We start from the raw sequence: 15752 nt of genomic DNA on the forward strand, positions 1-15752 counted from the left end.
GTGAAATCTTAGTTCCAATCAACTCAATGAGACCAGAATTTTGCATTGTGTCTTCATCTGTGTTTGGAAATAACCAAGAACATTACCAAAATCTAAGTGACAAATAGGGTTTTGGTTTATTTTTCTGAAATTCTGTGTAGTAGTAAAACATTGCTTCTCCACATGTTCAGGCGACTCAAGCAGTTGGGAGAGAGCTTTACTAAACTTTCCAGAAATTTACTCACCTTTGGCAAGTATAACCACGTGAAATTTCACCCAAAGGGGAATTTGGTCAAAATGTTAAATTTCCCAAAACAGGTGTTTTAAACCAATGTGCCTTCTTGGTCAGACCAGTTATTTAATCGCTATGATAAATTTTCTATTTAATCTTATCATTTAATTACATCACAGACAATAGATGATGATAATAGGACTGCATATTTTTACAGGCATTACTAAGAGCATACTTCCACTTAGGATCAGAACAAGGACAGTAATACTGGAAGTTAAATACTGGAGTGAAAAGCTGCCAATTTTAGATAGCTGAGACATGCATCTATAAAGAGAACACTTACCTGCTATTAGCTTTTGGAGGGCACCCTTATCTCCATTAATAGCAGCAGCATGAACTTGAGATGCTAGTGAGGAACCATTGAACAGCCAGTTCTCTGAAACATTCATACTCTTCCCAGGTATTGTCACAGGCTGGATCTACATCAACAACATTTTTAGTAAAAATTATATATTTTTGTACAAATCAAAATGTAATGCAATTTTAATCACGTAATGTGAAGAAGACTAATAGAATGTTAAAGTGGTTAGATTGTGCTGTAAAAACAAAAACATGTTCTGCTTTATATGTTAACAAAAACCTCTAACTTAGGCTCAATAGACAAGCCATACATTAGTGATATTTGTAATAGTCTTGTTGCCTGAAAAACAAACACTAATTGAGACTCTTAGCTGAACTCTCCAAATAGCATAGAATATATATTCATCTACAGTTGAACAGAATGTATTTAAGAATTTTATTTTATCTGCTTGAGTCACAAACAGAAGCCTGGCACCAACCATCCTTTTCCAATACTTTACATTTGTCACAGATAGTAAACATAAGCATATTAGTCCAAGTTAACATGATCTCTTGAGAGTTAGTAATATAGCTCCATTTACCAAAGGATCTCAGTGTTCTACAAAGTGGTATTATCCCCATTTTACAGGTCAGGAATCTCAGGTATAGAAAAAAGTTGTTACCTGCCAAATGTCACACACAGTAACAGAACTGGAAATTTAACCTAGATTCTCAGATCCATGCAATAATCACTATATCGCACTGCTTCCATGCTCCATAAGGGTAGTAGGATTCAGGGTATTTTTAAATTAAAATAGGAAGTACCCCAACCATCTGCATATTACTCAATTGTCCTTATACAAGGGACAACATTCTCAAGCTCTCCGAAGAAAATTCATTCTTAAAATTGTGTTCTCAATTCATGTATGACAATATTAAAGTATCTAGTGAGTACACTCTAAATCAGTGGTCCCCAGCGTGGTGCACGTGGGCACCCGCTGGGGCAGTTTTGTGCGTCTGCAGGATACCCCGCTGCCGAAAAGCATTGCTGTTTCTCGGTGGCATTTCGGCAGCAACGCTTCTTGCCGCTGCCGCTTCTAGGCAGCATTTCAGTGGCCGGTTCTCCAGCAGCTGCGCTCGGCGGCGGCGTGTCCGGCACCCGCCACAGTCTTCTGGAAATAGCAATATGCTATTCCCACAGAAAGGTTGGGGACCATTGCTCTAAATTATGGCTATATTTCACAGTTTATGAGCATGTGGTCTAATGGATATTGTCATGGGGTCATTTTATCACAGTTTCTTATTACTAGGGGAAAAGGACCACTTCTCTCCACCCTCCACACTAGAGTTCCAATCTCAGTCTCTATGCCAAGGCAGTAGTCTAAGGTTGGTCCCCCATATTTCCCTGGCCTCCTGAGATTGTCCTTCACATTCCCCATTCCCTAGAGAAAACCGCAGAATACAGCTAATTTTTCAACAGTTTTAAACAACCACAATTCCTGGAACCTTTAAAAGAGAAGTCCAAAACCTTCAGACAGTCTGAATAAAAAAAGTAAACAGTCTCCAAACCTCCTACTACTCCAAAAAGTAAACAAAACAGACTCTTGCTCCAGGAGGGGAACAACATAGTTTTTAAGTCCCTTCCTGTTGCAGAAAAGCAACAAACAAAGGCTTTGCCAATTCTTGCAATTTTACTACAAATTTCATGATACTTGGTGTTTTTTGTTATGATATGAATACAGCCTAAGATATGCTTTATACAAGATGAGTCATGTGAGGTATCATTAGAAAGTTACGATTTACTGAATGTGTTTAATATAATTTGTATGCATATATCATTTCTGTATCTGTCTATGTAACAATTACAACTGTGGGTAAGTGCTTGGGAAACACCCACCAGGACAGTAAGCAATCAGCCTTAATGGGCCATTTGGAAAAGACAATGAGTCTTTGAAGATGCTGATCCCCCATCTTCCCAGGAGTTCCTTCCTGTAGACCATGCAAATAAAACTTGTCTCATGGTTGCCCTTACACTGAAAGGTCATGTGATGATATTTTGTACCAGGTGACACTACTGATACTTTTCGACTGGAAACAAAGGCTTCCTGCCTTATATAAATTCTATTTAAGGCTGGGAAGCAAAGCAATCTGAGCTTTCCATTTGCCACCCCACCTGAGGAAGACTGCTGAAAGCTCCTGAAGAAACCAAGGAACTAAGCTAGGGGAAGGCAAGGGCTGAGTCCAGGCTGAGAACAGGGGTCTAGCCTGTAAAGAAACATAACTGGAACTCTGAGCTGCAGAAACACTACAACCTGCCTAAACAACATTTAGGGTGAGAAATTACTGTGTGTAACCCATTTCTTTAGTGTATTAAGCTTAGTTTGCATGTTTTATTTTATTTGCTCAGTAATCTGCTTTGCTCTGTTTGCTACCCCTTACAGTCACTTAAAATTTACCTTTTGTAGTTAATCGACTTATTTCTTGTTCATTTCAAAACCCAGTTTGTGCAATTCACGTGGGGGGAGGGGGAACCTGTGCATCTCTCTCCACATTGAGGGAGAGGGTGAATTTTTACAAGTTTGCACTGTGCAGATCTTTCTATATGGCACAAGACAATATTAATTTTGGGTTTATACCCTAAAGGAGGTGTGCACATGAATGCTGGCCAATCCCCGAGCCAATTCCTCCCACACAGAGCTGATCTCAGCGTCAATGTGTCCACTTGCAGCTGGGCGTGTTCCTACTTATGTGTGTGTGCTGGAGAAGTCTTGAGGGCCTGGCACAGCTAGGACAGGGTGAGGAAACCCACGCTGGTGGAATGGGCAGAACCAGTGGGACCTCAGCACATCAGGTGGCATCACGGATGGGGGGGTCCAACCTGTCACACATCCTACTGCATAAAAATGTTAGCTCTTGCTTTTTTTTTTTTTTTTTTTTTTTTAAAGTTTCTAGTCTTTGTGGTTGCAGAGAAAAGCTTGAAAATGTGTCCTGATTCTATCCTAAAGGTCCAAAAAGCTGGAGGCACACTAAAAGAACCCCCACCCAATTTTTTTTTAAATTCATGATTTCTAAGATAATATCACAATTTAGGGGGGCCTGACTCATGATTTTTGAAAGTTTGGGGTTGGCAGTACTGAAGCAGTCTTTAAATTCCATTTTGCTATGAAATGAAAAGAACAGTCTTTTAAACAATACACAGAGGCGGCCCTTCCCTGTGTAGCAACTTGGCTATTGATCCATGCCCAGCAGTGGTTTTCCTCTATGTAATAACTGCTCCCATCTGATTCTAAACTGTCACTTAACCCTTGCCTCTCCAGCCCCATGGCTTTCTTCCTCAGCTATGTTCCTGACTTCCTACAAATTACATCCAATAACATATATTTAGGCAAAAATGTAATACAAACTAAGCTGATCAGCAACTATTGCTGTTGAGTTTTTGCAAAGAAACTGAGACTTGGGAATTATATACCAGTCTAGGGAAAAAGTAAATAAACAACCTGAATAATGGGGAGAGAAGAGATTACTGTATCCTTTAAAAATGATGCAAATGCAACATCTGCCTTACAGCAGGATACATAGTCTACTTGGACCTTTCACATTGGATAGAGCTACTGGAAATGTTGTTCTTGTTTTCTGATTTATGAAAGTTGATCACATTCACATTTGATGATGTATTCCAGGATGCTACTCAAAGGGTGATGGATTTCCCTCTTTGAGTTAGTGGAGAACTAGCTGCCCTTTGATACGTTTTCCCTTGTCAGTTTCTCCTCTTGCTCCTGTGGAAAAAAACTCCAGTATACCTTTTCCAACAATACCCCAAAAGGCCACAAAAAGATAAAAGGCCTAACACAATGAGATCTTCCTTTCACTGGGGAAGGGGAAAAACCTATGAAATCCACTAGGGACCTTGTTATGCCAATCCAATAAATGGGGAGGTGCTCTTATACAATAGTGATGGCTCTAGTACACAGCTGTAAGACACACATAGATTATGGCATTTAATGCATAATAAATCATCAGGGGGGAAAATAGTGTCTCCTAACTTTCTACAACTGGCTCCCACAAAATTCTTTTTCTTCCATGAAGGAACTTGGTGAATATCTGCTTCTTTTGAGATGCCTGTGCTCTTTCCTTGAAGGTCTGTGCTTTTCACTGAGTTTTCTGAGGAAGAAGAAATCAAAAGCCTTCTTCCAGGTTATTTTTTTCTCCCGACTTAGCAAAGGATCTATGCCTTCTTATATGTTCCTTGAATTACAGTGAGGTTAAGGAGATATGGGATATTTGTGATTCAGATCGTCATAGATTCTTTAACGGGGAAACCATCAACTTGAAACAACTACTTAAAAATAGTTTTAGTACCTCACCCCATGTTCCCTTGCCAATTTTTGTTGAGTTCGCCTATTTCTCTCTCCTATAGTTGCATGGAAGACCCTCAGTGATTAAGGGACCTACCCAACGAGACTCAACTGTATGTGGAGCAGATTTGACTGTTGTTGGAACATCTGGTAGCAGTTTTGGCTACCTGCCAGCAATGTTCCCTCTATTTTTTTCCATCCATGTGCGGAATGAATTTTGTTATGTGCACCATATCAAGGTAATGCACGCATTATGCCACCAGTAGAAACAAAAAGCTCTAGATATAATATATATTTTTAAAAAGTTACCATAGGGATAATTACTACAGCCAAGATCGGTTAGGCATTTTAGAACTCACTACTCAAAGTATTAAATTTAAATGTAAGAGAGAAATAAAATGTATGAAATGCATAGACCAGTAAAAAAAACTAAAACAACACACTTTGAAAAAATAAAATTACAAAGAATATATGTGCATTGCAGGAAGTACCAAGAAGTAATAACAAACAACAAAAACCCAAGTATGTGTTGGGAGGCGAGTGTGAAAGAAAGAGTGGGAAGTGCAAAGTTTCAAAAAGTTCAATGAATAGAACATAGTTGGGGCGGAATTGATCTGGACAAGGAGAAGAAGTCTGGAGATAAAAGTGAGAAGGGAGGGACAGGCAGTAGAAACACAAGTGAAACTGTTTGAGCAGCATATTCCAGAAGTCCTGAGGTCTTTCTGAGTGTAGCCTTCATTGATTTGAGATCTACCATACCATTCTCTCACTAGAAGGGAAAACCTATAATGGCAGCAGGCTGTAAAAAAGACCCAGTTTGGGAATAAGAACCATTCAAGAATTGTATGTTTGCTGACAATGTTTTAAAGAAAGTCACACCAGTGAACTGGTGGAAGTCACTTAAGCACTTGGATTCAGATTGTTAAACTGATAATCTCATTTTTAACAGCAGTAGCTTCTTCTGCCAGTGTAGAAAGAATATTTTCTTCCTTTGGACTAATTCATTCCAAATTGAGAAATCGTCTGAGACCTGAAAAAGCAGGAAAGCTTGTTTTTCTTTTCCAGATTATGAACAAATAGGAAATTGAAGGTGAAGATGACTGAGTTAGCTGCAGAAGCCAATATTTTAAATTTCTCATGTTGACCTGGCTGACACAGTCGATTTAATTTTTTTTAAATTCATTTAACTATTTTAGTTAAACAAAAACAAACCTGATTTTAAAAAAAACTGAATGTTTAATTCAAAAATTCATATGCTTGTTTTGTTAAAATATTATGTGTTTGCTGTTGAAAAAAAATCCAGAATACATAATGCTGTTAGCTTTAGTTAAATAAAACAATTTAAATGTCTGTTTGGTGATGTTCTCCTCTTAATACAGCATGGCAAGAAAATCCTCCAAATATTAATGATTAACCGTTGAAATGGAGATATTTATGAAGTCATTGGGAGGTGAACTATCTGCTTCAATTACCTTTGGTAAATGAAATAACCAAACAATCATTAATTTTCCAATATAGCTGTAAAAGTAATCTGAAAAGTTTTCAAAATAAAGCACTTTAAAAATGTATAGTGTGTACCTTCTAAAAAAGAAACGTACATCTATCTTGGAGTTGTGAAAATATGTATTAAGGTTATAACAACCAACAAGAATGCACTTTTATGTAGAAATCCATGATTAAATCAAGTCTTCCTGACTGATTTAAATCAAATCCACCCTGAATTAAATTTATTAACCTAAATTTGCGATACTGCAGATTATGTACTATATGTACTTTGACTTTTAAACCACACTTTGTACTTTTGGATAATTTTAGAATTATACTCATATGTATAGACACCAAGGCTATCCATTAATCGCTGTTAACTCACACGATTAACCCCAAAAAATTAATCGTGATTAATCACAGTTTTAATTGCACTAACAATAGAATACCAAATGAAATTTATTAAATATTTTGGATGTTTTTCTACATTTTCAAATATATTGATTTCAATTACAACACAGAATATAAAGTGTACAGTGCTCACTTTGTATTATTTTTTATTAGAAATATTTGCACAGTAAAAATGATAAACAAAAAAGTATTTTTCAGTTCACCTCATACAAGTACTGTAGTGCAATCTCTTTATTGTGAAAGTGCAACTTACAAATGCAGGGTTTTTTGTTACGTAACAACTTAAAAAGAAAACAATGCAAAACTTTAGAGCCTACAAGTCCACTCAGTCCTATTTTTCGTTCAGCCAATCACTAAGACAAACTAGTTTGTTTACATTTACGGGAGATAATGCTGCCCACTTCTTATTTACAATGTCACCATAAAATGAGAACAGGCATTCGCACAGGACTTTTGTAGCTGGCTTTGCAAGGTAGCTACATGCCAGATATGCTAAACATTCATATGTCCCTTCCAGCTTTCACCACCATTCCAAAGGACATGCTTCCATTCTGATGACGCTCGTTAAAAAAGTAATGCGTTAATTAAATTTGTGACTGAACTCCTTGGCGGAGAATTGTACATCTCCAGCTCTATTCTACCTGCATTCTGCCATATATTTCACGTTATAGTTGTCTCGGATGATGACCCAGCACGTTGTTCATTTTAAGAACACTTTTGCTGCAGATTTGACAAAACACAAAGAAGGTACCAATGTGAGATTTCTAAAGACAGCTATAGCACTTGACCCAAGGTTTAAGAATTTGAAGTGCCTTCCAAAATCTGAGCGGGACGAGGTGTGGAGAATGCTTTCAGAAGTCTTAAAGAGCAACATTCCAATGCGGAAACTACAGAACCCAAACCACCAAAAAAGAAAATCAACCTTCTGCTGGTGGCATTTGACTCAGATGATGAAAATGAACATGCATCCATCTGCACTGCTTTGGATTGTTATCGAGCAGAACCTGTTATCAGCATGGACGCATGTCCTCTGGAATGGTGGTTGAAGCATGAAGGGACATAGGAATCTTTAGCACATATGGCACGTAAATATCTTGCGATGCTGGATACAACAGTGCCATGCGAACACCTGTTCTCACTTTCAGGTGACATTGTGAACAAGAAGTGGGCTGTATTATCTCCTGCAAATGTAAAGAAAGTTGTTTATCTGAGCGATTGGCTGAACAAGAAATAGGATTGAGGGGACTTGTAGGCTCTAAATTTTTGCATTGTTTTGTTTTTGAGTGCAGTGATTTTTGTACATAATTCTCCATTTGTAAGTTCAACTTTCATGATAAAGAGATTGCACTCCAGTACTTGTATTAGGTGAACTGAAAAATACTATTTCTTTTGTTTTTTACAGTGCAAATATTTTTAATAAAAATAAATATAAAGTGAGCACTGTACACTTTGTATTCTGTTATAGTTAAAATCAATATATTTGAGAATGTGGAAAACATCCAAAATATTTAAATGGTATTCTATTATTGTTTAACAGTGTGATTAATCGCATAATTTATTTTTTTTAATCACTTGACAGCCCTAACAGACACTCTTTTCTTAACCTAATGACAGGTTTCAGAGTAGCAGCCATATTAGTCTGTATCTGCAAAAAGAAAATGGAGTACTTGTGGCTCCTTAGAGACTAACAAATTTATTTGAGTATACGCTTTCGTGAGCCACAGCTCACTTCATTGGATGCAGTAGTCTCGAAGTTGCCACAAGTACTACTTTTCTTTTTTCCTTAACCTGTGTATTAGATAATTTTAACATTAAATGCAGGGATAATGAAACATTGCCATCTTTAGTGTATGAGTAAAGAGCAGCAGAACTGTACTTAACATGCCCTGACTGCGAAGGTAACCCCCTAAATTGAACCTCACTTGCCAAGCAGGCAGTAAGGATGCCAAATCCCAGTGAAAATGAGAGGAGGTAGGAATAGAGACAGGTGTTTCTACTTGATGGTGTGGACTCTGCCTAATAGTTACAGACACCCCTTATCTGGTGTTGAAAGACAGAACTGACTGGACTCAATTGAGAACCATAGTTCTGTTCAGTGATTACTAGAACTGAAATGACAGAAGATCAGGTCTGAGAGCTATGCCATAAGCCTGGTGTATGGGTAGTGCTGTAGTGAATAACAATGAAGAGTCAGCAGCACAGAGGTACCCCACTACCCAGTGAAATCACTAAGAACTGGGCTAAGTGGTGGACCCTGAGACCATGCAATTGCAGAAGAGGCAGTTCATAGCAAGCAGCAGTGATAGCAGCAGGGAAGCATGAGCGTACGGTGGCAAAGACAACAGCAGCAAGCAAGTTGCAGAGAGGGTGGCATCAGTAGAGGCATTGCTTGATGCCCATCCCTCCTTTTCAGGGACGGGAGCTGAACCTATACAAACACACCTCCAAACTATGGGTCTTCACTGACCAAATTCAATTAACTGTGAGGGGGGTGCAACAGAGAGAAAGGAGATGGTAGAAAACTGAGGCAAAGGATACTGCCAGCATATGGTGGGGTAGGTGTTGGCTTATGGCTACCTACTTTTGGATTGTGGCTGTGGTATTTTCACAAATTAAGTTTACTTAAGCTGTTCTTGTGAAGGGTACTGATCCAAGATCCCAGAGGAGCCCTGCAAAGTGTAACCCTTTTACCAGGTGGAGCTGGCAACAACAAAGGCCATGTTCAATAAGTAGGGGTTCCTTTTAACAATACAGAACAGAAACGGCTGGAGCCCTGACCCAATAATCTCAGAAAACTAACCATCACCCCCTCCCCCACAGACACCCCAAGAGACAATACTTCCCCATTCGCAAGCACTAAGTCTGTGTATAACAAACAAAAACTTTTATTAAAAGGAGAAGGGAACTCAGCGTTAATTAACCCGCTGCACTCCACTCACAGTTGGTTGACCTCCTTCAGTGAAGATCCAGATTTCAGAGGTGGGATCAAATGGGTTCACCTCCCACTCCGAAAGGGGGGGGTGGGCATCAAACAATGCCTCTACTGCTACTGGCTCACAAGACAAACTACAGGTTCCTTTTATGAAAGAAGTAATTTTGGAACTATTTTTAATACAAATCAACCATAGGTGTTTCCAATCATCTAGTTATTACATAATTAACATCTCTGTATGAAATTGGTTATTACATTGAAAACTTTTATTAATGAATATGCTACTTATTTTACATGTCCTTAAAACTTGAATCCTGCAGTTAGGAACAGTAATTTACCTTATTACTTTTGAGAACCCAGGATGCTGGCAACATTACATTTTATCATGACAACAAAATTATGGATAATTACTTGGACATCAATAGGACTTAAATTATGTGAGATTTCATACTAAATTATGATGATTCTTGCTCACATACACAAGATTAAAGTGACATCACTTTTCTGTGTTGGCAAGATACCAACTTGTTAAATTTTAAAACAATAAAAAAGCAGTTGTGCCAAATTTTGATTGATCTATTCGTTGCATGTATAACAGCATAGTTCATTGAAAGATATAAAAGCATTCTAAAAATATGAATGAATTACCAGTAAGCAGATATTACACTAATTTTATATCTAGAGAAACTGAGAAAGATGTTAGGGTTGAATGTGTCAGACTGAGTATCTAAAGTTCAGCACATAATTAAAATTTAAGCCAAATAAGACTTGAATAGAGGTTTCAGTGTCTAAATTTGGACACCCATGTCTGTAAAATTTGGGCAAAGTAACTTGCCCTAGGTCAAGCATGTCGTCTGTGGTAGAGTCAGGAACAGACTCCAGATCTCTTAACTCCAAATTTATACTTACCTCACAGGATAATGAGCACCACAGCACACTTAACTAATGTTGATCTGCAAATGAGTTTTTAAAATGGGCTTGTGTCCTGTTTTGCTTCTCTATACTTGTTTTTACATTAGAAATATAAATAATAGTTTGAATTAGAGCTGATCAAAGGGTTTTAAATATTCCATTCAATTTTATTTAACCATTTTGTTGCTATTCTCTGAGCTCCCTCCAGTTTATTGATAACTAAACATATTTTGGAACCCAACTACCACAGTATTTGGCATCCAACAAATGCTTGTAGTAAGTAAACAAATACCTTAATTACATACCACTGAACAAGGAATTACTTTACTGGCTATGGCCTGAACTAATGAAAATCGGTGTGCCGATGCTGGCATTAGCAACGTGTGCTTATTTAATTTTTTTTAAACTGAAGCACACTGTTGCTAATGGCAACAGACACAAGAAAATTAACAAACAGCCACACTATTTTTAATTAGAAAATCCCTAGCCGAGTTTAAAAACCAGAACAAAATACATACAAACTGAATTGTCCTGAACATTGTCAGCCACTACGGTTGCCAGTTTTGGTTGGATGTATTCCTGGAGGTTTCATCACATGACATAATCTTGAATTAAAGACAGGTTTCAGAGGAACAGCCGTGTTAGTCTGTATTCGCAAAAAGAAAAGGAGTACTTGTGGCACCTTAGAGACTAACCAATTTTGTACAGATACAGACAGATGGAAATCTATCAACTGCATGAAGAAACTTGTACAGATACAGACAGAAAAATTGGTTAGTCTCTAAGGTGCCACAAGTACTCCTTTTCTTTTTTTGAATTAAAGAGTTATCTTTAATTCCTGGGGACGCCAGGCCAATCCCAGAGGGTTGGCAACCCCATCAGTCACTGGTGACCCTGGGGGCCGCGGCACAACACGGACAGCCGGGTACCACGGCGATGGGAGAGCTGGACACAGAGCGGGAGCCTGGGGCGTAGCAAGGTCCATGGGGTGGGAGCCGAGGGGGTGGCAGGGGCCCGGCGAGCGGGACGTTTGAAGAACAAAATCTCTTCAGAGACCGTGAAGATTTTCGGCTTCCCCCACGAGCCGCTCGGTGGGGGCCGGGGATCCCGCCCCGCTCCCGCCCCGCTCCCACCGCCACCGCCGGACACGCGTGTCCCCGGCAGCGCGGAAGGCGCCGGGCAGGGCTGAGAGGCGCCTCGCCCTGGGACCGCCCCGCTACTCACCTGGGCGGCCGCCGCCGCCGCCGCGCGAGCCCCTCCCTGCCGCGCCGGGAGGGGAGGAGCGCAGCAGGCACTTGCCGGGGCCACCCCCAGTGCATTGTGGGAGTCGCTCCGCTCCGCGCGCGTGGAAGAAGATGGGGGGGAGGGGGGAAGGGAGAGAAATGCCTACCTTTCCCAGGAGGCAGCGGGTTGCGACGGCCCCGCCTCCGCGCTCAGCGAGGTGCATGGCGGGGAATGGTGTTCCGCCCACCTCTGCGGGCAGGACTGCAATTCCCGGCGTGCCCCGCGCCGCGCTGGAACCCGGAAGTGTGTGGCTGAGGCGGGAGCTCCCAGTGGAACTTGTCCGGGGTGTTTCCTGGAGACGGGGGAAGTGAGGAGCCGCCGCCGCCGAGAGTGGGAGCCGCATCACCCCCCGCCCCTAGTGTGACTGATCTACCATGAGACCCGCCATCTTCCTGCCCCCGCCTGACCCCGGCTGCGTCCTCCTGATCTTGGTGAGTGACCGGCCCAGCCTCCCGCCGCCCCTGTGAGCCCGGCGCTGCCCCGCTCTCACCGGCCTGGCGCGGCGGCGGCGGCTGCTGCTGCCGCCGGGGGTACTGGCTCCTAGTCAGACAGCCCTGTCCCGCCATGGGCTGGGAGCTGGGGCGGGGGGTGAGAGCTGGGGGGATTGAGGGGGTGGCAGGTGTCCCGGCCAGTCTGTGACTAGTTTCCCATCGTGAATCCTGGGTTTCCCTCCGCGCTTCCTCGTGTAGTTTCAGGCACCTCTTTCCCCGTCTGCGCTGGGTGGGGGCGCCGCTGGGTGGGGGCGCCAGCGGGCTCGGTGTATTGGGGCGGATACTCTGGGTGGCCCCTCACGGGGGCGAGCTGTGGTGCTGCTCTCGCCCCCCGACACCCTCCCCTCCCCGAGCCCGCTCCGGGCGGTGTGTGTGCGGCGGGGGGTGACTTTGGCTGGCAGCGCCGCCGCATGAGCTGCCCGGGGGGGGGGGGGGGGGGAGTTAGCGGGAGCAGCTCCCGGTTGGCGGACTTCTCTGTTGTGGCTCAGCCTGATAGGCTGCGAACCCGGAACGAGTCGGTCGCGCCGGCGGCAGGGCAGAGGCTTGGGCGGGGAGCGCACCCCGGGCAGCAGGGTCCTCTCCAAGGAGTAGCATCGCTCACCGGATCCTGTAGCCGCTTCACACATACCAGAGAGAGTCCCAGCAGATCTCCAAAGCTTCAGTGGAAGCACGGGAGGGGGAGGGGAATAAACATTTCCCTGATCTGAGTAAAAAAGAAACTAATCTAATGGGGAGCTGCAGTTTCTTCGTTTGTAATAATCCTAGATCTTAGTGACAGTAGAAAAGAGACCTCTGAAAAATGTCTTTGTGTTGACAGTTTCCCTTCAGATTCTCATTGTCAGGTGTTTTTTAAAATTGTACACTTATTAGAATCCTTGTTGCGGTGTTAAAACAGCAGATTTTCTAGTGGAGCAAGTGTAAAGTATACTTCTAGCGTTTCATTCAAATTGACAGTGAAAGTGTTTCACTTCCTGTTTCTCATGAGCGTATGTGGATTCTTAATGTTTGCAACCCACTTTTGAACACGCACTGAGTACAAAAGCCTGTATTTATAAATAGCAACAAGGCTTCTGTAACTAATGTTGAAAGACATAATTGAATGATCTCATACTGTCAATTTAGTTTTTGAAGTATCTGTCTTTGGGTATGCTATTGGAACGTTTTTTAAACTAATGCCTCATTTATACATGATTAAATTACCTTCTTGTGTAAAAATTTGCACACTCCACTTTATATGAACTTGAAATGATCGCCAAGGTGGACATTTTGTACTAAAAGGTTTTTAGTCATCCTTTTCTAGATAGCTCAATTTATTTGTTAACTTGTTTCCACTTTGCTTCCAGAGTGGACCACATTCTGGTTGCTTTATTGCCTAAGTAATTCATTTAGATACATGGGACTTGTGTGGGTAAGATTAATAGGATTAGGGCCAAGGGTGCTAATTTATTTAATTGATTTATTTTAAACTTTTAGTTAAGAGGAGCCTGGTTAGAAAAAGGAATAATTTAAGCATAGGGGTATGGTAAAAGAGCAAACCTATGGAAAGGGAGGAAAAAATGGCAAGGGGAAAAAGAAGGGTATGACAGATGAATGGGAAATACAAATAGTCATACAGCTTTAAGGTTAATAAAATACTTATTGTATTAATGTATTGCGAGAGTACAAATGGGCATAAATTCATGCATATATTTACATAAATTTGCAAATTAGTTGGATCCCTTTGATTCCTGGCAGTTTGCCAATATGACTTTTTATATTTTATGCTACTCTCAAGCAGCTACACTTTGAGCCTAACCGAACTGACAGTGCTCCTCTAATTTAGCGTTATGGCTGAAAGTTTAAAGATTTGGGCATATACAAAATTATGGCATGTACAGCAATTGTAATCTGTATTCCTTTTGCATAAGTAACATATACTTCTGTATATGCTGATAAATTTGTCTTACATTACAAGTACAATGTAACTGAGTTCCAGTTGCTATGGAAATAATTGTTACTTCCCTGAGTTTTTTGTTTAACTGTATCCGACTGCGTAGTGGATTTCTTGTTGCTTTCAAATACCAAATCAAGCAGTCATGCACTGAAAAGCTCAAATATATCTAGAGTTGATATTTTTACTGTACAAAGATTCAAATAAATAAATGTTTGCAAACCTTGATACCTCGTTAAAAACTTGATGGAACATATCATGGTATTTGTGCATGAGATGTTTCCTGTTTTATTTCCAGTATTCAGTTATTTCAGGGGCAGGCAAACTTTTTGGCCTAAGGGCCGCATCGGGTTTTGGAAATTGTATGGAGGATGAGTTAGGGGAGGCTATGCCTCCCAAAACAGCCAGGCATGGTGTGGCCTGGCCCCTGCCCCCTATCTGTCCCTTCCCCCTGTCCCCACCCTGCTTCTCGCCCCCTGACAACCCCCGACCCATTCACCTCCCTGTTCCCTGACCTCCCCGCCCCCTAGTCACACCCCCGCCCCCTTACCGTGCTGCCTGGAGCACCGGTGGCTGGACAGCTATGCCACCATGCAGCATAGAGCCCCTGGTCAGGCCAGGCTCTGCAGTTGCGCTGCCCCAGGAGCTTGCAGCCCTGGTGCCCAGAGCATTGCGCTGGCGGCGCAGTGAGCTGAGGCTGCTGGGGGGACGACGCAGCAGGGGAGGGGTCCGGGGCAAGCCTCCCGGGACAGGAGCTTAGGGGCCGAGCAGGAGGGTCCCGCGGGCCGTAGTTTGCCCATCTCTGAGTTATTTCCTAGATTGCAAGGCCAGAAGAGACCGTTGTGATCATCTAGTCTAACCCCTACAGGCCATAGAACCTTCCCAAAATCATTCCTAGAGCAGATCTTTTAGAAAAACATCCAGTTTTGATTTAAAATTGTCAGTGACGCAATTGTCATGTGCTAGGTGGCCTATATTTTTTGAGGGAACTGTGCTGTTTGAAAGAACCCTATAGTTTGGGGACCACTGAACTAGCACAACAGGGTCCTGACCCATGACAAGGGTGCCTAAGTGCTACAGTAATACAAATAGTAAAAATAACTTATCCCACTTAATAGAAATGCTAATAACATGAGCAGAAAAGAACTCAGTGCCATTTTGGAATATGAAATACAGGATTTGAGCATACTTCATCTCAGCCTCTTATGGTGAATTGGTTCGCTATATTTCAAACAGTTGATAACCAAAAATACTCTGCATTTAAATGAAAACCCCTCCATGTAGCATCATGCTACAAAGACTTTGGTTAAATTATTATAAGTGTTTTATCATCCATATCAGTATCCAGGTATATGAAATTTCATAACTGTTTATGGCTGCATATAGCTTGCTGCTTATACAA

The 15752-nt window shown here is 41.6% G+C and overlaps 2 protein-coding genes across 9 annotated transcripts in view; one reads left to right on the plus strand and one right to left on the minus strand.

Annotated features, from left to right (window-relative positions):
* The window catches only part of INVS (inversin), a 210361-nt gene extending 198290 nt beyond the window's left edge, over window positions 1-12071 (minus strand). For 2 of the 6 annotated variants that reach the window (XM_073332513.2, XM_073332508.2), the window contains exons 1-3: window positions 11870-11945; window positions 11164-11250; window positions 555-690 (exon numbers count right to left, since the gene is read on the minus strand). In XM_073332513.2, the coding sequence (XP_073188614.1) occupies window positions 555-690; window positions 11164-11184 (157 nt within the window). In that variant the 5' untranslated portion in view covers window positions 11185-11250; window positions 11870-11945. The other 4 variants (XM_073332511.2, XM_073332510.2, XM_073332509.2 and 1 more) reach the window with 4 other exon arrangements.
* Window positions 12072-12150: 79 nt separating this feature from the next.
* ERP44 (endoplasmic reticulum protein 44) overlaps window positions 12151-15752 on the plus strand; it is a 127425-nt gene continuing 123823 nt past the window's right edge. For 2 of the 3 annotated variants that reach the window (XM_073332524.1, XM_073332522.1), the window contains exon 1: window positions 12151-12360. Coding sequence is in view for 2 of the 3 variants with exons in the window: in XM_073332522.1 (XP_073188623.1) it covers window positions 12304-12360 (57 nt within the window). In the remaining variant the exon portion in view is untranslated. The remainder of the gene's footprint in view (window positions 12361-15752) is intronic. The other variant, XM_073332523.1, reaches the window with a different exon arrangement.

Source organism: Lepidochelys kempii, chromosome 2 (genome assembly GCF_965140285.1).
Source record: "Lepidochelys kempii isolate rLepKem1 chromosome 2, rLepKem1.hap1, whole genome shotgun sequence".
Classification (NCBI taxonomy): Eukaryota; Metazoa; Chordata; order Testudines; family Cheloniidae; genus Lepidochelys; species Lepidochelys kempii.